Below are 25,859 nucleotides of genomic sequence, written 5' to 3' on the forward strand. Positions count from 1 at the left end.
ATTATTGGCAAACTATACAACTAATTCACAAAGCATTTTTTGTGATACGTAAAATGTGTTTTAAAACCTTTTAAAAATAGCATTTGAATGATACAATTGTTTAAGCATGGCCACCTACGCCTCATGTCACCCACACATTTTGGTGTCAAATAGTCCAACTTGCTAACAACAGTCAGCTTTTGTGAGGCACACAGGGTAAGCAATACCACAACAAAGGGTCCTGTTATGCTCCATAATGGCACACCTATGGCAGTGCGAAGCACAAGTCCAACTTCCAACCACCTGTGAAGGGCAGAGACATTTTAATGAAAGGTCATTTAAACCATTTAAATGCCTTTACATAAAGAAAGGGAGGAGGGGGAGAGAGAGAGAAAGAAAGGGAGGAAGGAAGAGAGAAAACAGATCTCTTAAGGGAGTTATCTGTATATTGCTTGATGGGGATCAGAACTGTAATCAGTGCTATTATAAACCCCAAGTCAAATGAACACAACAGAAACACACCAACCATATCACAAATAATGCTTTTAATTGTTTAGCTTCTCACAGTACTCATATAACAGAAACTGACAAATTCATGATTTCCTCTAAAAATAAAATGAAAAACAATATCCCGGAAGACTGTTGCTCTTTTTCTCTCTCCTTAGCAGTTTTTATTGTGATGGTTGCACCTAGCTTGTTGGCCCACTAGGAGCTGCTTCCTCCTGTCATCAGCATCGCTTCACCCTGGCTCAGGTGAAGCCCAGCGGCTGTCCCGGCTGGAAGGTCCCCTGGGACTGAGCAGACTGTTCGTGTGTTATCCACACACACATGCTGTGGTTCACAGACTGCCTCTTGGAGGTGAACGTGGTGAGCACAGGCATCTGATACATTTATAATATATCATCAATAAATATAATATTATAAAAAACAATCAGATTAAACGATAACCAAAATGATGCTAGAACTGTTTACACTTTTAAAACAGTCAACATCATCATCACCTATCTGAATGGAAGACACCTTCTTTGATCCTTTTAAAGCAAAGTGTCTGTGAAAGCACAGATTGAATTTAGTGTGTTTCACAAAAATAGCAAAGCTCCTAATAGTAAAAGGTGTCTGGCAAAAACAGAGACCTGTACAACACTGACACTCTGCTTCAAAGAGAAAATAGCATTTGAAAGTCAATCTAGAAAGTTCCAAATGGGTAGCCACACTCTTTTTCAACAATTTAGAAAAACTCTACCAAATTTGGCTCAGGAAAGCAGTGCCCACATTATCTATATGTCCCTGCTCCACAACCCTTCTTCTAGTAAAAGGAGATTCCTCATTCTTTATGCCTCTATTCTTTAGGATCCCACCAATAAGGCCTGAGTTAGATTCTTAAAGATAATCAACGTAGCAACATCTTAGCCCTGAGGGAGCTTTGCCATGTCAGATCTTGTCTCAGACATATGTTTTGGCCTCCTTTCCTCAGGTTAGTCCCTCACTTCACTGGAGTGTTCTCTGTAAGAAAGATCACAAATCTGTTTTGTAGGAAATTGTTAGAAACATATAACTAGACAATTTTTTTTAAGATTGGCCCTGAGCTAGCATCTATTGCCAATCTTTTTTTTTTTTTATCTTCTTCTCCCCAACCCCCCCAGTACATAGTTGTATATTCTAGTTATAGGTCCTTCTGGCTCTGCTATGTGGGGCGCCCCCTCAGCACGGCTTCATGAGTGGTACTAGGTCTGCACCTAGGATTTGAACTGGAGAAACCCTGGGCTGCTGAAGCGGAGCACGCAAGCTTAACCACTTAGCCATGAAGCCGGCCCCCTAGATGATTTTTTTAAATGGACCAGTCAACTCAAAAGGTCCCAAGAGTGCCTTTAATTTAAATGTACAAAAATATATAGAAAGTAATTCTAATTTCTAATCCTTATATTTGTCTATAAAAGTCTTATCAAAATTTTAAAATACAATCTCAGGAAATGTTCCTCTTTATCACAGTTATCAAATAGCTAGTTGGCCATTAGTAAAAAAAATAAAGTCACCAATACTGTGAGACGCAAGGCTGTAGGGAGATGGCCCCTCGGGTCACCTCAAAAGGTCTCTTCTTCTACCTGAGTCATAGGAAACAATGGGACTGGAATTCTGGTCGCAGTGCTGCCTCTCAATAGCTTTGTGGTCATGGACAAGTTATGTAACCGCCCCAAACCTCAATTCCTCCATCATTAGCATTTTCCAAACATGTTCCAAGGAATATTAATGTCATGAAAAAGGGTTCTGTGGTCGAATTAAGTTGGAAACTGCTGCACACAATTTCTCTTTAGTAGATTCACAATGCACACTGGCATTATTAAAGGCTCTGAGAAGTCCTGCAGTACATTTGTTTAACTTTGTATCAATCTTAGTTGACCTCAGAATCCCTTTACTGAGTAACACTTAATAGCATCCTGTGGACTATACTTTGGAAAACACTGGTCCAGCATAGCTCAGGTCTCTTCCAGCACTTATACTGATAACACGTAGGAAGAGCAATGCAATCTTTTGACATAGGTTCTAGGGATTAAGAGAATATTTAATGCCCTGGTGTTGCCAAGGCACCTATTCATGCTAACTGGCCCCCTGAAGAACAACATGATTCCCTTTTTCCTAATGATAGTCTGCATTCAAGGAAAGTGGTGATGACTCTCACAAATCTTGGCAGCCACCCGTGGTACAGTAAGTAGCAGAACTGGCCAAGAATGATAAGTTATCTTCAGTATTGTATAGTTTCAGTTTTCTTTTCCAGAATGACATGATTTTTCTCCCTAGCAAACGCTTTTGCCACTGTCCCCTAGAACGGTTCTGCCCACTAACAGGATCCCTGCCCTTTACCCACTTCCTTGTCCGGAATGAAGTCAGTGCGCAGGTAGACTGTCAGTCCTCAAGTTAAAGAGCTGCTCTTCCAAGAAGGCACCCCCAAGGCCGTACTGTTCTTCATGAAGACTGATCTCTTCAGGCGACAAGTGGCTTCCTCCAAGAACAAAGTCTGCAAACCTAATAAGTTTTTTCTTGTTTTCAATAAAGTTACTGTTATCACAGAAGGGTTTATTTGGAAGATAACATGTTCCCTTGCTACTTATCCCTTTAATTAAATTTGACTTTGCATCAACAGAGGACGGTATTTACACCCTGGGAGTGAAGACGGGAAAGGCTTATGCGATCCCTCTGGAGACACTCAGGGGAAGGGCAGAGAAGCAGGCGAACCCCTAAGCACTGCGGACCGCCAAACATACCTACTCCTGCTTTCTAATGCCTTCTCTTCTCTCGCTCTTCTTAGATTTATTATGCATTCATTATGTTGGTGTCAATACTTTTCGCCTTCAATATTTAGTTGGAAGGCATTGTTCTTGGGATAAAGCTATAAAGAAGGGAAGGATGTCGGGGCAGAGAGATCTTTCTTAGTAAACTTTGAAAGTTATTTTCCACACTAGCAGAATGAGAAGCAGGTGACACATCCCATTCCACCTTTCTCCTTCCCATATGGAAGTTACCTTTATGGCCGGCCCTATAAAACGCAGCAGATCAATATTTATTCTGGGCAAGTCAGAGCACTCAAGAACAGGAACCTCTGGCAGCTCCCACACCATCTGTTATCTAGGGAAGTAGTCTGCTTCTAGTCAGCAATATCTGTACCAAACCATCACATTATTTTTACATAATTCTAACCCAGGTTGTGGTCCAAGCAGCTGAGCAGCGCTTACTTTTTAGGAGCCTGGAGTCTGGAGACGGCCAGCCACGATGGGAAGTCAGGCCTGCGGCAGGCTTGGCGCAGCCCCTCCAGAGCAGTGGTTGTTTCAGCTTCGGCTTGTTCCCTGTATTCGTCTTCAGTAAGATGCTTAACCACCAGCTTTTCTGATGTGAACCAGTTCTTCATTTTCCTAAAACATGTGGCATTTGGTTGCTAGGTTCCTGGTCATATGTGATTGGTCAAGTCAACCCTTGAGATTTGTAAAAATACATTTCTTAGACAGTAATCTTTAACTTCCTTTATATCATACTATATACTTTTTACTGCCGTTACCGTGACTGAGGTACACAGAACATGCAGTTCGAGCCTGCTGGGACATTTCCCCTCTTCCTGGACCATCCTGAATAACGTCCTAAGGCATCTGAGAATCAGTTTCTGATAGAGATGTTAACTGTATTTTTCTTCCTCGGTGATTTCTAAACACAGTCAGACAGTTACAAGTCTGCTTTCTTTATGCCTGGCCTGCTGACTTTCTCGGGCACTAACAGAAGCTGGCCTTTGAGATGTCCTTTTTTGGAGACCCAGTAGGCTCACTCGCCACCTCCTCTCTAGACGGAAAAGCACAGATTTGTGGGACATCGCCTCCCCCTAGTGGTGGTGATGCTGACTAATCCCAGGGAAAGGGAGTCAAGATTGTACAAGGTTGTGTTTGTACAATAATTGCTAACGATTCTTCCTTTGCTACATGCTGAGGGGCTCGTGATTGCACTATTTTTTCCCAACCAGGGAAATCCCAAAGGGAAGAATCTCGTAAAAATAGTAATGATGATAGGGTTTTAAAACATGTATGATATATTTATCAGAGTTTTTAAAAATGTTATTGTGTGGTTTTAAATTTAATTTAACCAGAGATTCCCAAGTTTGAGTGAACATCAGAGTTACCAGGAGGTTTTTTAAACATATGTTTTCTTGAGGTTTGGGACCTGAAAAATCTTTTCTCGTTTGAAGATTGTCTGGTGTTTGATGAGCTGGATTAGGGAACCGCTGACATTCTCTCCTTCCCCTTTTCTGGATGCCCAGCCTCGTCTCCCTAGAGGAGAACCCTGGCCTCCGAACAGAAGACGGGCACAGTCCTGCCTTTGAGGCTTACCCACTGCATCAACCGGGGCAACTCCTGAGCAGTTCTGAGCCTCACTTTGCTCGTATGAACAAATGAAAGCAGCGACATCTACCTCATGAGGTCACTGGACGGATTAAACGAGGTACTGTGAGCAAAGTGCTTAGTTCAGTGAGTAGCCTACAGTATGTGTGCAATAAGGAGAATCAAAAGAGTAGCTAGCATATATTATTAAAATATGTTCAAACAGCTGTTTGCAAAACTAGAAAGTACTTCACAAATCAAGGTATTATTTCTCTGGCTTATTATTTAACCCATATGTTCCTGTTTTACCTCCTAGTTATTCACATAATTATTCACCAGCAAAATGAAAAGTTGAGGAAGTTATAATACATTTTGATTATTACATTCATGTTAGCAGAATGCACAGCAAGTACATAAAAGAACCATCATGCAGGTGACAGAATACACTTTGCTCTTGGCAGGGCGGCTGGATGTTTAAAGGGAAAGAGAAAGGAATTCTGTCCTGCCTTCCCCCACCCACAAACCTGGCAAAGGAGCAGAGGCCTGGAGGACGTGGAGTGGCCAGCCTCCTCCTGGCAGAGGGACCGTGGGGAATCCCAGTCACTGTATGCCTCTGAGACGGGGCAAAGAGAACCAGCCAGCACCGGCCCTCCGACCTGGTGCTGGGGCCTTTCAGCCTTGCCAACGTCCTCTGCATAGGGGCCCTGTCCTGTGACTGGTGCATTTTTAACCCTGTGACATCTGCCACACAGGCAGTCACCAGACCCATAAACTACCAGTTACCACAGACTCTCCCTCCTCAGAGCCACGTTTACCTCGTAAATATTAACTCCCTCTGCCAGTCTTGGTGTCACTGTCCTCCTCCAGGCCCTCATCCCTCTTGCCTGGATCACTGCAATGTCTGATAACTGGTCTCCTGCCCCAGGGGCTCCCCTTATACCATCCTCCTCCATGCCAGAAGCCAGAGGGCCCACATCCTGCCACCCAATGAGGTTCATGGTCTCTGCTCTGATTTTTGCTTGTTGACTGTATTTTTATTTTCAGACTATTTGTCAACATTTAAAAATAATGAGAATTCACATTCTAATCCTCATTCCCAGATTTTCTAGAAAACCAACAGATCTGGCAAGGCAGGGCCCATATTCTCACCTGGCAACAATCAGCTCACGCTGAGCGGTAATTGCACCCTGTTCAATGAGGCTCCAATGGAGAATTTCCCACAATCCTCATGATTGACCCACTGCCTCGCCCCTGTTCGGCATGACTCACTCAGTACCTGCTGGGGCCCCAAGCATTTGGATTTATAACGCTTGTCTAGGCAGGAGTCAGAGAGGGCTGGCTAAAACGCACAATGGTTCCCTGCCTGTACCATGTACACGATCACACTAGATTCCTTAGCATGGCCTACAAGGCCTCCACAACCTGGCCAATGCCCGCCTCACTCACTGCCTCATGATGGTACCAAACTAGGCTTTCTCCTTGTCAGGAAAGTCCTTCCCACATTTATTCATCTGGCTGTTTTGATTTATTAAGATTCAGTCCAGTAATAGCTCCTCCAGAACCTTTCCTGAACTTTCTCTATATGCCAAAGTCCCTGGGCAGGCTTATTTTAACATTTCAAAGATACAGAAATGTGTGCCTATGACTCAACCAGTACACTTAAGGGGAGGGACCCTCTCCTTCATCTGTGCACCTGACACAAAAACAGGTGCTTGGACTCAATGACTGAGGAGACATCATAAAGCTGTGACAAGAGAGGTTACCTCATCTTTCTTTCTGTATTTTCGAAGGGCTTGAGCCTTAAGTTAAAATCTAAGAGGAAAGAAAATCCTAAATATAAATAATACCTTTCAATCATTTATGATTCATTTCTGTTCCCTCACTCATTTCATAAGTACAACAGGTAACCCTAAGGCAGCTGTGGGCCCTGATAATAAGAGGAAATGCAGAATAAAAGTAGAAATTGTGGGCAACCCAGAGCCCAAGCAATTGTGCCTCTGATTTTACTGAATTCTGAGTGAGCTGTAATTACCTAGGAGCTGGCAGTGCACCTCTGAAAGACGAATGAGGACCAGAAATGGAGATAGGATCAGATGTGTAAGTTCTCTAGCCTCCCCCTCTCTCCGAGGGAAATCTCTAGATGAAACGTGGTTAATTATGAGATTAAATATGATGTGTACAAAATATCCCCCAAAATGATAAATAAAACCAGAACTCAAAATGTCACATTCACAAGGAAAATAAAAGATACGCACCGCCTCATATAACAGAAAGCTTTCAGTGGGTAGTGCAGACCCCAGGAGCACAGGAGGAGGATGATGACCACGTAGGAGAACTGAGGCACGGTGACCCCACAATAGATGAGAAGCAGGGAAAGGAGCTGCAGAGTCCACGTCAGAAGATTTATGCTCCTCTCGTCAGCAAGGGGCCCACGTTTGTAACAAACAGCAAAACTGAGAAATCCAACCATCAAGACATAGCCTGTAAGCAGAAGAATGCAAAACAATATAAATCTGAACTTGAAAAGTTATGTGCAAATGCTGGCAGAGCCTTGACTTAGAGCTAAGAACATATCAAGAAATCTTCATTTTTGTTTTCGTTTTCCAATGAAGTCAGGTTGAAAAACACACGTTGAGCTAGTTATTCCTTCCATGTGAGATACGAGGCTGACTTCTCTAATAATGAAGCATGTATAATAATAAATTATGATGACGTATAAGTGTGTCTGTTTTTCAGCCCAGAGTCCTAGATGGGCAAATGTCATCATGGTTGCTTTGCTCAGGAAAAAGCCTCAGCATATATCACCATCAGCTACAAACCTTATTTTGTATTTTCACTTTCTAGTCACCAAAGGAAAATGTAATTGTACAGCAGAGAGATCAGGCTGACCCTCCTAATCCAGCGCTCAGTGTCAGCATCAGTAATGGAGGGACGATGAGATATTCTGTGTCCCCTGTCGTGATGCAATGCGACCCACACATCTCTTATGTGTTCCACCAACAGCGTTTCATTTGTATCTAAGCAGCCTCATGTCTAATTTCCAGTTTAGGAGATACAGAGGAGAGAGAAACTAGTTAAATTATACCACAAAGGAGTAATCACAGAAATCCAGAAAGTGACAGGACAACTAGGTTGGTCTCTCCAGCATATCACTGTGATAAAAAAGGAATTGTTATGGATTAAAAGAGACTTACTGGATATAATACATGCAAACTATGGTTCTCGACCACATCCTAGCTTATACAAAACAACTATCAAGGACATTTTGAACATGGTCTGCGTAAAAGATGGCCTAGGTAATAGATGATTTTATGTAATTATTAATTTTTGTATATTTAATAGTTATTTAACTATAGAGGAGAACGCTCGTTCTTTAGAAAAGCTTAGTAAAGTATTTAAGGCAACATACGATGATATCTATAATATACTTTAAAATACTTTAGCATAAAAAGAAAAATGAGCTAAAAACTAAAATCTTCAAGTAAAACAAAAATTGTTTTTGTTTTGGGTAGGTGGACTTATGTGAGAAATACGGTGCTAAGGGTTTAGGAGAAACTAGATTCTTCCATTCTTCATTATTTCCCAATTAAAACAAACAATTTTAAATAGTTGTTTTTTGTTTTTGGTAATATGAAACAAGAAGAACAAGCAGTTTCTTAATATCCTGCTTCTGAAAAGTCAAGTTTTCATTAGTCATTTATATTTTGGATTTCTTACTTTTCATACTGAATACATAAAGAAATGAAGAGCCATATTTTAGAGAAAGTTTTTCATTACAGATTAGATGTGGTGACAGCTTAACCACAATTCAAAAGCATATGCAGTGAAGAGAGACAAATACTTTTTTGCTCTTTTGATCATTAGTACAGAAAACTAAGGAAGACATCACAGGGAAATAGTCTAAAATGAGATCTAACGAACTGAAATCACCAACTATGGGAAGAAAATAAAATATTACTTTTAACAGCACTTCTCCTTAGTTTAAAATGAAAATGTAGATGCTGGAGAGAAATGTATGTCAAAAGAAGGCCTCCAGTTGTACTTTTCAGCTTTACCAATAATAGACCGTATTCTTAAACATTTACCTACCTAATATATATATTCTGTTTTCATACCACAGCCACTTCAGATCTTCCATCAGTTGGCACACAACATAAACTGAAGCAAACCAACAACCAACCATTAGAGCCCAAAACGTGCTATACTGTGTGTGGAAGAAAATAAATGACACAGTTTTTGGTTCATTCACTCTCATAAAAATAGAAATAAACAAATAAACTGTTTGTATTAGAAACTTCTACATAAACTGCACTGAAGTCAATTCAAGATACTCTCTGGAGTCTTGTTAAAGGTGTGGTCCACGAACCAGCAGCATCAGCATCACCTGGGAGCTTGCTGGGATGCAGACTGTCAGGTCCCACTGCAGACTCCTGACTCAGAATCTGCATTTCAACAGCATCCCCAGGTAACTGGCATGTACATTAAAGCTGGAGCAGCACTGCTCTAAACAAGAAATTTATCTCAAAGTATTGCTGGTGTTGCAAGCTTTAATCAGAGCAACTGCAACATTATCATCATGAGCTAGTATTTACTTATTCTCAACTAAGTGCAGGGCATCCTTTTACTGAAGGTGTGCTGGGGAACTAAGAATAATGAGGAAATCCCCAGATGTAGCAATGCTGTCATTCAAGGCCCTGACGCTTCAGCATCACGATATTCCTCAGCTCTGCCAAGATAAATTTCCACTCAGCACAGAATCAGCCCCTGTCACTCATAAGAAAAACATATTACCTAGAATTAATAAAAAGGTCTCAGAAAAAGTATTGCCAAAACTTAATTAGTTAAGCCTGTGTATAGTAACAAATAAAAATGGAATCTCCAGAAAAAGATGTATTTTAAAACCAGTTTATAGAATGTAGAAATATGGTTTGAATTAGGAACTGTCCTAATCAATGTGACTTAATTTTGATCAGTGTTTCATGTCTATGAGATCACGGTTTCCATTTTTTATTCATTTGTACATAGTATGCCTACCTTAGGAATGAACCTTTTCACCAGCAGGAGGACAAAGACTAATGTCATTAGAACTCCTAGCACGGTCCCAGAAGAGTAATAGAAAATAGGGCTTCTGTCAAGACAAGCAGATAAAAGCCATTTAAATGCCAAGTCACACTTTCGGTATTAAAAACATGTTTAACTTGACGACAGTAGCCATAAAGAATACTAGGAAGAAAAACTCAGATGGTGGCTTTAATTACATCCTAAACTGTTAAAAATGAAATCTGTACTTGAAATTTATGGTAAATAGCTTGCCACTAACTCAAAACAAAAAGTCTGAGTTATAGTCTATGCTCAGAATCTGATCCAACAATAACTATTGAGCACTATCATGTAGCAAGCACTTGTCTGACAGCTTTCCGTGCGTTCACAACAGCCCTGTGAAACAGCTATCCGTGCCTAAATTCTACAGGGGAGGAAACTAAGGCACCAAGAAATTAACGATTTTCCTTCCCCAATCTTCCACATCTGCTAACTGGAGGATTCAGGCTTGCAGCCCAGCTCCTCTGGGTCCAGGCTCTACTCCACAGGCTATGTAAGCAATATCCGGTTTATAAAAACCATGGATGATGTTAAAAACACTTGATTACACAATGAACAACGTTAAGAACAGCAAGCTAAAAAGTAAAATATTATTGGATAGAGTTTTTTTTTTTTTAAAGATTGGCACCTGAGCTAACAACTGTTGCCAATCTTCTTTTTTTTTTTCTGCTTTTTCTCCCCAAATCCCCCCAGTACATAGTTGTATATTCTAGTTGTGGGTCCTTCTAGTTGTGGCATGTGGGACGCCACCTCAACATGGCCTTGTGAGCAGTGCCATGTCTGCGCCCAGGATCCGAACTGGCAAAACCCGGGGCCACCGAAGCAGAGTGTGCGAACTTAACCACCCAGCCACGGGGCCGGCCCCCCAGAGATTCTTTTTTCACAAGAAGTTATAATAAACAAAATACCAGGAAAATATGTTTATCTGAGAATCAGATATTTATTAAATTCAGCCTTCTATATCAGAGCCAGAAATCTTGGAGGCAGCTCAAATGTAATAGAGCAGGCATCTGGCATCAGAAATCATGAGTGTAAATCTCAGCCCTGGCAAGAACGTCATGTGATTATGGATGTTGGTTTTCTCATCTATAAAATGAGAACGCTAATACAGAGCTCACACAGTTGTTAAGAGGATCAAATAAAATAATGTATACCGTATTAATATGTAATACAAAATAATGTATGTGAAAGCCCTGTGTGATATATACATATCACACTATACAAATAACTGTTTTTGGTTTTAAAGGCCTTTCAAGCAGTATCTTCAGACCTATTGTCTGCAAAACGTAAATCAAGAACTACAAACTAGTGTGGAAATATTTAGCATAGGGTCCTTTACTCTTTTTCATTAACAAAGTTAAGAAAGTAAAAATGAATACTTACCTACTCAAGGTCTTTGCATAAAAGAAGAGGAAAACGCCTGCCAAGAACACAAGGAAGAGTTTGAAATCCACAGCTGGAGTAAAAAGACACAAACACACGAAGATTTTGTGTCAATGCAGTGTTAGTGAAAGAAGAGAAAAGTCCACTTATTGAAACGTCACTCCAGAAAAACTGAATCCAGAAAGTGAAGTATAACAAAAACAGACTTACTGTTTCGAGTCACACTTATTGTATAGACAAATGTCTTCCTGGCAGGCTTCACAGAGAAGCACACGGTCTTCCCATATGGATTGATGATGAGGGTTATTTCGTTAGTCTCCGTTGGTGTCCAAAAGTTATGAATCACACATTTGATAAAAGCTAGAATGGTTTCTGGATACTGGCAACTATGTCTTTCTGTGATATATACAATACTGAGCAGGCCTGAACTGGTAATTTTCATCTACAAAACAAGAACAAAAAACCTCACAAACACAGCAGTTAAAACTTCTTAGAAGCTTCTTAAAATCATGAGCAGAGGAGTATAGAGAGCCCAAGATGGGGTGAGAAAAGAACACTCAGATGTACGTGATAAGGTTCTGAGCCCAGGAGCGGACCAACAGATGTGTGTTTATTTCAAACACAGGCTGGACCACACTTCTGAAAGTGGATGTTTCTTCTCAAGTTGTGGCTAACTCCCTCTTCTGGCAAGTTATTGTGGCCAAGGGACATATAACAAGAATGATAGAAAGTAATAGGTGGCAAACTATTTGATTATGAACATAATGAGAATAGGGTTTATATCTCTACCATTTTCTACTGCAATTGAGAAAAAGTGCTTCCTTCTTCTGGATCAGCAGAGCATACATAATTCCGGCTTCTCTCACCATGCCACCTGAGGGAGGACCAGAACCTCAGGTCCTATTCAAGTCTCACAACAAAGCACTAGCTATAGTGCCAAGCAGATGGTGACAACCCAGTGATCATTGTATGACAACTCTCTGCTGCCTTTGTCCCTTTCTGCTTCTTCTTTGTCCCAGTAGGGCAAGCCTGGAAAGGGGAGTGAGAGCACCACCTCTGAATCTCAGGCAGCAGGTGATATCACCCTCTATGTGTCCATCTGTCTATCTACCCCTCATCTCTCTTGGACTTTAGTGCCTAGCTAACTGTTGCTCACTCAATACTACTTCCTGTCACACTTCCAGGGATTCAACATACACAGCAAACTCCTTCCAACACCCTGGCCTCTCAGTTCCCTGAACTCTCTCTCTGTATGCCCTTGTCCTCCACCCACCTCAGCTAATCCCTCCCATGGCCACACCCTGGATCTTGTCAGTACCAAACTGCAGCCCCTTTACAGGCTGCGTTTCACGTGTCCCACTGGCTGACCACTACCTCCTATCTTTCCAGCGTGCCCCTTCTGGCACCCTGACCCCAGCAGGCCTTTGACCCCACCATGGATCAAGCATCTTTCCCATCTTTCCCCTGCTCCTCACAGGGGATATATCCTTAGCCCCTTCTTATCCAGCTAAATTCCATGATCAATCATAAATCACTCTCTTGCATGTTCCCTTGACTCCTTCGCACCCCTCTTGCTTTGTCACACCCACCAGCAAAATCCAACCCTCCACCTATTCCAATCTTGCATTTGCACCACCAAATGAGCCGGAGAAACACACAGTGCTCTCACTTCAAACCCATGACTGGAGACCTGAAGAGGGACCTGAAGCTGCAGGCAATCATACCACATATTCCTATCTAGTTTTTCTTCAACAACGATTTCACAACTTCTCTTTCCTCAACACCCAACACTTCCTCCCTCCTCACTCCTCACTCCTGGCTGATGATCTTCTTACGTCACTGAAAATGGAAGAAATCGGAAGAGAATGTCGACCAGGTCCTATCGTTGTATTCACCCACCTGTCAGCATCTGCTGGCATATGCTCTGCTTCTTGCCTGTGGGGAGGAACCTTCTGCCACAGAGACTGACATGCTCCATTCTAAAAGCAAGCCCCTCACTTGTGCACTGGATCTGATCCCCCTGTGCCTACTCAAGGACATCGCCCCAGTAACTTCTTCCCTTTCTCCTACACTATTCCTATCAGCATACAAACATGTTGATATTTTTCGCACTAAAAAAACCCAAAAAGCCTTCTATTAACTCCACTTTCCCCTCCAGCTATGACCCCATTTCCTTGCTTCCCATTGCAATAAAATTATTTTTAAAAGTTGCCAATATCTGCAGTCTCCAGTTCCTCTCCTCCCATTCTCCCTTTAACCCATTTCAATCAGGCTTCCATTCCCAACAGGCTGCCCTTGACAAGGTCTCCAGTGGCCTCCATGTTGCTAATTCAAAGAGCAAATTCCTTCTCAGTCATCCTATTGGATCCGTCAACAGCACTTGGCACTGCCAATTATTCCCTCCTCCTCGTTAGACTTTCTTCCCGGGGCTCCCTGGACATCTCCTTCCTCACTTGCTACTTCTTCTCTCTCTCTTCTGCCCGCCCCTTCCTTCTCCCTGACCTCTTACTACAAGACTGACCCAGGCTCAGTCGTTGGTCCTCTTCTCTTCTCCATCTAAATTTACTCCTTAGTCACAAGGTTTTAAGCACCATCTATAAATATGCACCACAGCTTACTTTTGCAAAAAGAAACACAGGAAGGATATACCCAAAACTAATAAGACTGACTACCTACAAGGGTTGGGTAGGAATGAGTAGAGGAATGAGGGGGAGTGACACTTCTTTGAAAATACTTTTGTGTAGAGTTTTGACTTTTCAGCCACATTAATATTGTACATACTAAAAAATAATGATAATAAAATCAACCAGGATGGGGGAAAATCCTGAAACAGAAATGAATAAAAACAAATAGATTTCAAATGAATAATATAACAACACGGAAGGGGGGGTGGGTGGGAATGAATTAACCCAAGTAACTTTTGAGCACAGTTTTTAGACTACATACACTCAAACTAAAGATAAAACATACTGTAAACATATATTGAACTCCTGTTACTAGGTTTATTTTTTACAATAGTATTGCTTAGTAATTCTGAAATTACTTTCAGTGTTTTCTAGAATTAGGCATATAAATCAATATATTGAGGATAATGGGAACCAAGATTCTCCCTATCAGAGAAGGAAGTTACAAACATGGAAAGGAGGGAGATTAGGATGAACCCAGTGGTACTGGAGATATCAGAACTCATGGTTTTCAACAGATAGAGAGAAATAGATATGTGTGCAGGTGTATAAGTGTGTATATACACGTATGACAATGATATACCAGTAGTAATAAACACAACTAACACTAAATGCTCCTTGGAAAAATGTATTATTCCACAGCTGTGTCTAAGAAATTACAAGATAAGCCTGGAACATCTTGTTTGCCAGAAGGTAAAGAAGTGCTCAAATGATAGGACAAGTGTCTACTGAAAGAACTGGCAATCCATGAGACTATGTGAATAAAGATAAATTGGAGGGGGAAAATGTCTTCCCTATAGAAGAATGCCAATGAATGTAGAAGGAATAACATAGTCAGAAAACCACCATTTGATAAACATCATGATGATACTTGATTCAGACAAGCATCATCAATGGATGATAAAACTAGGGGGTGAAAAGTTTGATAAGGAATAGTTTCAATTATTTCCTCAAAATACTCATTTATTACAGAGGGGAAAATAGTCATTTTACAGTGGCAAAATTTTGTAAATTGACAGATACCACCTTAACCAAGTGATCCAAGTGGTGTAAACTATCAGTAATGGTACAAATCAACATCGTGTGCCTCCTGCCATGCTGCCCTAGCTACTCCCTCAGCCTAAACACTCCTTCCCACGTACTCTCTTGGTAACTCACTAACTTCACTGAAATCTTCCTCAAATGTCACTTTCTCAATGAGAACTACCCTGACCACTCTTTTTAATATTATAACTTGTCCCCCAACTCTCCCTTCTTATCTTACTCCACATTTTCTTTTTTCATAGCACTTACTGGTTTCATAATTTTCTTCTCTTACATTTATGGCTTACCCCATCCTACCCACCACCACTGGGAGTATAAACATCACACAAGCACGGTTCTGTTTTGTTCACTGCTGTACCCTAAGAGCCTTGAATAGTTCTCGGCACTTAGTAGGTAATCAATAAATATTTGTTAAATGTTGAATGAAGGAAAGTACTAGGCTATTGAGAGTAACTACTATCTTGGCTACACCTGGGATCAGAGGTAACTTCAGAATTTCTATATAGAGGCACTTGGGGTAGCAATTATTTTGGGAAGCAGGCAAGAGGGTGTTGTCTTGAGCTGTGTCTAAAAAGCAAGCACATTGTACGCACTTATATACTATATCTATTTGGAGTGGTTTGAAGAGCTGATTAGAAGTATGGAGAGTTAATGTCCCCTCCCACACACGCCTCCCCTTCAGCCACTGTGCGTATTCCCCAAGCGAGCTTTCATACACAGCTCTCCGTCACACAAAAGCTACTCTTTACTCTTGAAATAGTACATTTGAATTCCCTGTTCCTAAGACATGATCTAGAAGTAGGCTCTTACCTGCACGGTTGACCATATGTATTTCCATTCCATTTGGGAATTTTGATTGTAGCAGTAACAGTCTGGTTCAGAAGTTTTAATTAAATCCATTTCTTTCAGAGTTTTACACCTTGGAGCTGAGAGATGGAAAAGGGAATACATTTCCTAAACATTTAATTGCCCAGGATCTTTTTTCCTTTTTTCTTCACAGGGATAATGGTAACCATTTTTACATTTTCTGACCCATAAATTCTCCCACAAACTAATTATAGTCCTTCAGTCTTTCCAACCAGCAGGAGACAAGACAAAAAAAATCACAGTTCAGTGTCAATCCTCTGATGACATACGGAGGGCACTATAAGAGCAGAGGGAATAGGCACTCCAATCTTGAAGAGAGGGCAAGAACTGACGGCAGCTTCCTGGCGAAGAGGAAACATGAGCAAAGCCCTGAAGGATAAGTCGGAGGCAATGGCACAGAAGTCGGGGTGGGGTACCAAGTGTGTGTAAAACCACGGAGATGAGGGAAACCATGGAAGTGGTTCAGCCATTCCTGAGGACAGAGTATGGGAATACAGGAAGATTTCCAACACCTGCACCCAGAGAGGTGAGCAGGGGCCGCTAGTACACTGAGGAGCATGGACCTCGTGCTGAAAGCAGAGCACTCAGGGGTTTTAGGTGAGTATCAAAGTGTCCGCAGCAAACTGCAGACACTCCAAAGGGTTGAACTGAAGCGTTCAGTGAGGACGTGGGCAGGGTTAAGGCATTAACAGTAAGGCACCGTGAAGTTCCCAGGCACCAACAGCAGGCAGCCTTTAACACCCCTAGGCCTGGAACGGCAAAGGCGACTCAATGTTCCTGGAGCCCCGAGGACAGAAGTCTCACGGAATCACTACTAAAACTTCAGTGGAATGGTGGGGTGAGAGTATGGGCACCTCAGCCTCTCCTCCTGCCCTCCCGCCAGTGCCTCTCATTGGCCAAAGCCACTGGGAGGCCAGAGGGCAAAGAAGCCCAGGAGACGCAATCCACAGACGTCAGCTTCTAGGCCCTGAGCAGGGGAGGGAAGGGCAGAGAATGGGTCTGGAGGAACAAAGAGAATAACCAGGTCAATACGGAAGTGACAGGAATGCAGAGGTTTCTATGAGGAATGCGAAATCTTAGAGAAGACTAAAAGCAGAACCACGAAGGAGGCTCCTGAAGCAATCTAAGCAAGAAAGGAACCACACAGGAGGGAGAGCGAGCAGCTTAAAGAGCACTTAGGAGCGGAATCAACATTAGATGAGGGAAAGCAAGAAGACGACAGGAATTTTCCAGCGACTGGAGAGATGGTGAGGCCCCTCACCCAGATAGGGAACATCGGAGCCGAAATAAGCTTGTGCAGGCAGAGGGTGGATGAGTTTGATTTTGGGCACAGTGAGTTTTGGTTGGTGGGACTAAGAGAAGATAGACAGGTCTGCTGCACAGGGGAAATTTGGCTGGAGACAGAGGTAGATACATACATGAGTGTATAAATATGTCTGTGTTATATGTAATATGTAAATAATATATAATATATAATACAACATAATACAATATAACATAGAGGGACAAGTGCTGTATTACAGAGGGCAAATGTGGTAAATGCCACAAGAAAAGGATAAAGTAATGGGGTTCATTTTATTCTGTGGCTGCCACTGTATTTGAATTTAAAATGAAGTGAGAAGAAACTCATAATTCTTTCTGGATCCAGGATAGGGTGTCATCACATCTGTCAACAGGAAACAGGATCAGGGAACCTTATGGACACACAGGGAAATGGGCCTTACGCCCTGCCCCTGGCTCCTCTAAGGAAAGTATGGTCAGCTGTCTTCCAGAAAAACCTGAAACGAAGCTAGAACAGCCTGCTACACTAAAGTTGGGGAAGGATTGAGTAACGAGTAATAACTAGTCAATGATCACATTCATTTGGAGAATAACACTGAATAAGCCCAGATAGGTCCCCGTCCTGACTAAAACATCCTCAGCATTAAGACAGACTTGGGTAAATGACTCCTGGCCAAGGACTGCACAAGGGAGAGGACGCTCCCAGGACATCAAGGGCTGGCAGTTAACTGTAGAAAGATGATGCCAAAGAAGGCAGTGTAAAACCTGCAAGAGCCTGAGCAACTGCAATAAGAACACACTGAAACACATGAAAAGCCCAAAGCTAGTGAGCAGCACAGGTGGGATTAGAAGTGCTCTGGATTGGCCTTCTGGAATCCCACGCCCTGCCTCCGCATAGCCTCCTGTGGGCTCTCTGAGCAGGAACAGGGGCTGAACTGGGTACTAGAGTTGAGTGGGGTTTATAGTGGGGTTCCTCAAAAAGAAAGGAATTCCTCCCTATCTCTGGAAAGGCAGTGCATTCTGGTGGGGCAGGTGAGAAGCGTGAGGTCGAAGGTCCACAGAGCCAGCAGTCCCAGACCATCATAAGAAGCTCAACTCCAAGCCAGCTGTTTCTGCGGGGTTACTCCTCCTCCTACCACAGGCACACCCAGTGCTAGGGGCTTTTCTTGTGGGTGTCTCCAGGGCTGTCCCTGCATTCCCTCTCCTGCTGGGCTCCACTTCTTGAAGGGCTGAATTGATTCACATAAGAACAGTGAACTACCCTCTGGTTAGTGGTCTGAGGGAGTATCCTCTTTGTGGGGCCCGAGCTTTGCAAACAAATGCTACCTTCAAATGAAGATTTTCCCATTTGGTTCTAAGACTGTCTCCTAAATCATTTGATATCCGAAACTCTTAAGAGCAAGATGATGCAATTTAAGTAGAGTGCAATAGTTTGAATTTAGGAGTAAATGCCTCTCTGTTGTCCAAGCCAGTCTTCTTGCACTTGGATTACTGCAATGGCCTTCCAGTTGGTCTCCCTGCTTCCAGAATCGCCTCTATGGTTCCCCCCACAACCTATTCTCTAATCAGGACACAGATCTTTTAAAAACATCGATCAGAGCACATCATTTACCTGCTCAAAACCCTCCAATGACTGCTCACCACACCAATAATAAAATCTACCCTCCTCCCCAGGACCTGCTCCCTCTACCCTTCTCTCTGCCGCTTTCCCTCCTGCTCAGCTGCTCCAGCCGCCCCAACCCTCCTGACCTCAAGATGCCTCAAGTTTTCCTACTTGCTCTTTCCTCGACCTGCAAACCCGCTTTCCCCAGATCTCGGCAGAGCTTGCTCCTTCCGATAACTTGTTTGTTCAAATGTCACCTCCTCAGGAAGGCCTCTGACCCCACTGTCTAAGATGGCCCACTCCAACCCCTTTCACCTGCTTTATTCTTACTCTGCTTTTTCTTCACTTACATATGTATTTATTAGTTTATACTCTGTCCTTCTCTATGAAGGTAGGGACACTGCATGTTCATTACTGTATCCCCAGCATTTAAATATTTATCTTTTGTGGGTATGTTGTAATTTGAGAGGAATAGTGGGTTATTTGGGCATGTGTAGCCAAGCCAGTAAAAACCTGGCCAGTCTTTGTAAGAGCCTGGCCAGTGCCAGTCAGCACCACAAAAGGAAGTGCACTCTGGCCCTCCCCTTGAAGCAACCTGATGTAACAGGACACCATGTCCAGCCGGGTCCACTGGAACCCCACCTACGGAACCCACACGCTACACTTCCCCTTATCTACTTGGTCATCAGTGGACCCTCTCCTAGAGGGTGAGAGCTATAACCCTTAATATCCCCAGGCTAGGGACCCTCTTCCTTCTCCTTACCAGACAGAGGAGAGCAGGGAGAAGCAAGAGGTGGCAATAAGCTTGTTTTTGTTTTACTCATAGAAGGTACATCAGTGAAGGACCTCCCAGTTAGAAGACAAGAACTTGCTCTGAATTTCACCTCAGTCTTCAACCAGATTAAGGAAAGTACAGATGGAGGGAGGTTGCCCTGACTATTGATACCTACAGACACACTACTAAAAGCATGTTGCAGTGTCTCCCCTGGAATTCTCCAGAGTGGCCTCTGGCTTTTGAGGTGAAGTCATGTCAAATTTACACAATACAAGAGAAATTATAGACAAGGTGGTGGCATTGCATAGTGTCCTCTAGCTGCCCTAATTGTTATCACCTCTCTCCTGACGTGAATACATTTCAATCAACCCACACAAGAATCCCTCAATATCTAAGGAACTAGAAATTCACAGCCACAAGAAGCCACAAGCCTAGCTCCAAGTGAGTTCATGGGAACCTTAAGCCATGGGCTAGTTGGACTAGCTGCAAGCTGGTGACTTGTAACAATCAAGATTGTTATCGCAGCTGGCCCACTGCCTTCCTAAAGAGAACCAGATCTTTAAATCCGAGATTGTTCATACAGGTTGTGTCTTCCTTAGGCCTCTCCTCCCTTCAGCAAATTTCTTCTAGACACATTTCACTGCTCAGCTTCTACTTCCTCTACCTCCATCGGAGGGTGGGAAACAAAATGTCACCAGCCTGACTGCTCATCTGAACTCTATCGCCTGCTCAAGCCCTGACACGGAAGGCTGCGAGGCTGCCTGCCTGTCTGCAGGTGTCATTTACTTTTGCGGCCTTAGTCTTTGCTGATTCATTCTGTTAGGATGGAACTTCCTGTTGGTAGATGTAGGCAAATCCAAATATATCACGTCAACAAAATCCCCTTACAACGCAGTCCAGAAAACAAAAGGGACTTTCTAGGGATTCGCTAAGATGTAATAATAATTGTTCACTTGGTCAGAAGAGAATAATCCCTGCCTCGGGAGGGCTACTGCTTCCCCAGAGGCTGGAACACTTTTCCAGCCTGGAGGGTGCCCCACAACCTAGCTAGTCACTTCCTCAAACCCAGAAGAAAGATCTGGAAGTGCAGGCTGTCCCAGCTATGTCTGATCTCCCAAGCACTTATCAGTACCTGCAGGACCAACCCTGAATGCCACCCATACCATGGCTACCCCAGCAAGGCTGCGTCTCTAAGCCATGAGATGCGTGTCGCCTTCCTGACTCCCTGCAGTCCTCAGCAGGCTCCCCTTACTCTTTCAGCAAACCTGACCTCTGGAGAAGAGCACCTTTCCGTTCAGTTGTGCCCAAGCAGCCAGGACAAAGCACAGTTATTTACACTACCAAAGGACTCAAGTCAGGGTCAGCTTAACCAATGAGAGCCCTTAGTTCATCTTAAATACCACTCAATTTATAAATATTCAATTAATCCAATTTTAGGACTACATATCTCATATAAAAAAAGGGGATAGGTGCATATCACCTGCTTTAACTAATAAATTAAATTTAAAGTTACTCCTTTGTTGTACTGCTGCCATTTATTAGTTTTCCTAACTGTATAAGTATATATATTTAAGTTAAAAGAGTTTAGTTACAAATAAGATAAAAATATGCAGTCAAAACCTCAGACAAGGGCAGGTAGTACTTAAACCTATGTACAGAATATGCTAAAAAAAAAAAAACAAAACACAAACACTCCTCAGATCTTAAACAACCTGCAACATAAAAATGTTTCAGCAATGCTCCTTCTGAAAATTTAACCTTCAATGGCCCTCACATGGGGAAAAAATATCTTCAGGTGAAACTATAACAGAATAATAAAATCACTTATTAGACTGCCATTTTCTCCATTTGGCCTATAACTACTTTCTTTTGAGATAATGGGAGGGAGAAGAATAGGAAAAACAAAAATAAAACCAACAAACCTTAACTCTTCAGAGTTCAAACAGAAGATCTTTTCTGGGTATTATTTTCTGGATTTTGATATTATTATATAAATTCACATTTTCAAAGGAGTCAGCATGCAGCACCGGAGTTACAAAGGTAACTTCTCTATTGACCCTAGTTTTTTTTAACCTGACTTGAATAAAATCTTGATTTTCGTTTCCCCAAGAAGTACATAGAGAATGAAACTGAAATTAGCATGTGCTAATGCACATTTGGATCAGATTTTAATTTCAGGTACTGATTTTTCTTCTCCATAGATGAATTTGAAAGCTGTGGTTTCACACGGCCTGTTGCTATTGTTCCAGCCTGGGAATTCAATGCAGTGGCCCAAACTTGATCACAACTACATCCCAGTTGCCAGGGACCTCACCCACTGGCTGCAATCTACGAGTGACTCCTGGCTTGAAGTTTCTCTTCCTCTCAGCCAGACAACTACCTGCCCCTCCTCTGTCAACTGCCTCTGACTTTCCTCCAAATAGGGTGACAGAAAGCTGGCCTCCATCTGGATGTTCTCCATTCCAAGGAAGGGTGTGTATGTTCGAGACTGAATTTTAGAACAGGAAGCATCATCTAATCTAACCTTCTCACATTATAGATGGGTCCTATTTTATGAAAGGAAATACCAGCTGTTTGATTTCAGAGTTCCTCATAAAACCACAGACTTTAGAGCAGCAATGGTTCTTAGATCTAGTCTAATCCAGTTTCCAGTGTGGCATCATTAGCACACCAGAGGACGTAGGATGCTTCATTGTCCACGTGTAAAGTCTACCTGGAATGGCAAGTGTCGCCATAAGACCACAGAAGATGCCATTTTTCTTAGCTGTGGGCTAGGATTTTATCAACTCAGTGGGCATCCTGCCAGTCTCAGGCAGAACGGAAGCTCTGATAAGCATTTCCGTCTCTCTGATTAACAAAATAGAAAAGTTAACACAAAATGTAGGAACACAAAATCGTGAAAAACGCTGAGTTCACTGAGGCAAAGAAAAAGGTGAGGAAAACGTTGGAAACCATTCAGCAATAGAACATCTTCATTTTACTAATAAGAAAACCATGGTCCACTAAGATTACATGCCTGGACCAAGGTAATTCTACAAGTGGGTGACTGAATGTAATGAGTGAACAAGAACTCAAGGTTCTGGGTGTGGTCCAGGGCTACTTAGAATTTTCCGGCTGCTGCCATGCTGAGAAACCTCCCTTCTTAGATAGAGCTGTGATTTATTTTTTCACCAGTAAATTTGTCACTACGAAGCCTTCGTTTCCTCATGCCAAATGGATACATAAATGGTACCTACTCCCATAGGACTACTATGGGTATTAAATAAGATAATGCAGTTAAAGCACTTTTAACTGTACTTTTCAATATACTGTCTAGCACGTAGCACACACTCAACCAATGTCTGTTCAATGAAGACTCGGGTAGAGCCGTTCCCCAAGGTGTAACTCACTGCGAGATTGCCCTGAGTCGCAGCTCTGGCAGGATCTGCTAATTGCCTTCATCCTTAGACAAAGAACCCTGATTTTATTGGGAGGGGGTCGGGGGCTACTGTGCCCAGCTAAAATACCACACTTGGTTGCCTCCCTTGCAACCAGAGGTGGCCAGTGAGATGAAGGGAAGTTGGCAGACAGTGACTCCAGGAAATCTTTTAAAGGATTTTATGGGGAAAAAACGAAATAGAAATGCTCAGCCCATAGCAAATGAGTAGCAGTTCTAGAGTTAGACCCCTTCGCTTCCCCTTCACGCCAGATCGGAGAGCCCTCGGCAGACACTCGGAGCAGCCACCACGTCTCGTGTCCTATGTATCAGACGCCGTGCACACGGTAAGCATCAGTGAGCCTGGGAGCCAGCACCATCCGTCTGGCACGTGGCCAGCTGCCTAAGCTGCTCCAGGTCACAGTCAGGGGCAGGGGAATTTTGGTCCGATTCTAAAGCCGAAGCGCCTGCCTCCTCTGGTCTTAAATCCAAAGGACCAGCTAGACAGAGAAATAAGGTTTTCCACATAAATTGATGTACTGCACAAAAGCCCCGTGTTGACCCCGTGACTAGGGCCAGCCGTCCCAGTGACTAGCTGTGTGACCTTTGACAAATCAAAACGTCTCCGAGCTTCGGCTGCTTCTCCGGTAAAACGCGGGAACTGGGCCAGACTTTGAACTTGGCGGGTGCTTCTGGGCCTACCTTCTTAACGCGCCCGCGCGCCGGGGACAGACCGGGAGGGACCGGGAGGGAGGGGGCACGCCCCGGGGGCAGGTCGCGCCCGCGGGGCGAGCCGCACGGGGCAGGGACGCGCCCCCGCCGCCGGGGCCCGCGGTTACCTGACAGCGCCGCCGCCGCCTCCTCCCCGCGCCCCGCGCCCGCGGGCCGTGCGGCCCAGGGCGGCAGCCAGAGCAGCAGCCACCACGGCCCAGGCGGCGGCCGCATCCCGCCCGCGCTCAGCTCCGCGCGGCCCGGCTGCAGCCGACCCCCAGGGCGGGCGCCGCCGAGAGGGGCCGGAACGGCGCGAGGGAGGAGGAGGCGGAGCGGGGCAGGCAGCCCGCCAGGCCGAGGCCCCGCCTCCCGGGCGGAAGAGGCCGGGCCCCACGCTCCGCCTCCGCCCGCGGCGCCTCGTCCTCCCCCGGAGGCGGTTGAGCCCCCGCCGGCGGGTCGGGGAGGCGCGGGGCGTGGACTTGGGGGGGCTTCAGGGGGGTTTGGGGGGCCGCTCCGCTGGGAATTTTGCCTAAAACTTTCCTGACCCGTGGCCTGCGGGGTTTCAGGGCTCGGTTCTCAGAGTTCCCGTCAGTGACACCCCATGAAAACGGAAGGCCCTTAAGCAGCCTCCCCTTTTATAACTAAAAGTCATTTTACTTTTTGTCTTTGTTTCTCATTTTCCTTTTTGTTTGTAACAGCAATAGCAAATTGGCAATTTGCTTGCTTAAATAACACTGACTTGTATGTCCAAGCTTATAAACAAAGCACATCGTAGTATAAAGACGCTCTGAAACGTTCCCTCACCAATGTAACAGACTATCCCTTAAGATTAGCTTGCATTAAAAAAGAAATACAGAGAACGGATTGGTGGTTGCCAAAGGGAGGGGGTGGGGGTGGGCAAAAGGTGCAAACTTCAAGTTATGAGATAAATTCTGGGGATGTCATGTACAGCATGGTAACTAAGGTTAACAATACGGTTTTGTGTGTTTGAAAGTTGCTGAGTGTAGGTTTTAAATGTTCTCAGAAAATATTTTTTGTAACTCTATGAGGTGGTGGATATTAACTTATTGTGATGATCATTTTGCAATATATACATACATATATCAAATCATTATTTTGTACACATAAAACTAATATAATGTTATAGTCAATTGTATCTCAATAAAACTGGAAAAATAGAGTGGCCTTAACAGTGATAATTAGTACAGAACTTAAAGCCTTCATAATATTATACTGTACTTTTTTAAAAAAAAAAAAAACAGACCCTCCTCAGGCTCTGGAAACCATTAATATGATTCAATATTTCATACTAAACATTTACCAGAACAAAAGGTCATTTCTTCTTTTCTAATTCTGGTTTTCTGCTGAGGTACCTCAGAGAACCCAATTGTGACAGAAATCATCCTCTAAAAATAACACAGCCTCATTTTCCCCAAAGGTCTGAGTAGAACTCGCTAGACTTTCCCTGGCTTCAAAGTAAGGTTTAACCAGCTGCCCTCAAACTTCTGGCACCACATGCGTACCCATATATGGCTTTTAGAAAGTTCAGAAATCTCCTTGTAAGGGACTCTTCAGGGGGATGATTTTTACAAATAAACTGTTACTACTTGAGCTCTCACCTTGTCTGACCCTGCAGACTGTCACCAGAGAAACAGCAGAGGCCCCGATCCAAGTGTGAGGTGTGCACTTGCCTCTTGCACAGCGGCTTTTTTTCCTAACCAAATTCATTTTGATTTAGTTTAGTTTTGGATGGCACTATGGAAAGTGGCTAAAAGAAACAGGTAGATTCTTGAATGACAAATGTGTTTTCCTGCAGCTGTATCTGGTAGAGAAATAAAAGAGCAGAGGGCAATGTACTAAATTAACATTTAAAGTGCCATTCATATAGTATATCCTTAATAAATATGTTGTAAAGAATCTAAATTGAAATATCACATTCCTCTCTACTGGAGAGCAATAAATACTTTTCCAGAGAGATTGAGAATATTAGAAGGTGATAACTCTGTCACTGGTGGACAATCATGAAACCCCACCTCACTTCCCTCAATCTTTCTCTCATAGGAAAACCTTAAGCCACTGGGGGAGGGGCAGAAAACACTACCACCAACAGGGCCGTGACAAAGACTCACTGCTTCTGGGGGAGAGAGAGAAGCACAAACTC

The 25,859-nt window shown here is 43.3% G+C and overlaps 1 protein-coding gene across 2 annotated transcripts; it reads right to left on the reverse strand.

The window, feature by feature from the left end:
• Positions 1 to 509: 509 nt before the first annotated feature.
• NEMP2 (nuclear envelope integral membrane protein 2) lies at positions 510 to 24,012 on the reverse strand. Of its 2 annotated transcripts, XM_023622227.2 has the most exons (10): positions 23,827 to 24,012; positions 15,857 to 15,972; positions 11,529 to 11,760; positions 11,319 to 11,391; positions 9,870 to 9,963; positions 8,925 to 9,039; positions 7,091 to 7,316; positions 3,708 to 3,884; positions 2,843 to 3,000; positions 510 to 860 (listed from the first exon to the last, which is right to left on the reverse strand). In XM_023622227.2, exons 1-9 carry the CDS (start codon positions 23,930 to 23,932, stop codon positions 2,862 to 2,864), a joined length of 1,278 nt encoding a protein of 425 aa, XP_023477995.2. In that variant the 5' UTR covers positions 23,933 to 24,012; the 3' UTR covers positions 510 to 860; positions 2,843 to 2,861. The 2 variants fall into 2 exon arrangements, with proteins under 2 accessions (XP_023477995.2, XP_023477994.2); XM_023622226.2 differs by having other exon boundaries at positions 510 to 3,000.
• Positions 24,013 to 25,859: the final 1,847 nt, after the last annotated feature.

Source organism: Equus caballus, chromosome 18, assembly GCF_041296265.1.
Source record: "Equus caballus isolate H_3958 breed thoroughbred chromosome 18, TB-T2T, whole genome shotgun sequence".
NCBI lineage: Eukaryota > Metazoa > Chordata > Mammalia > Perissodactyla > Equidae > Equus > Equus caballus.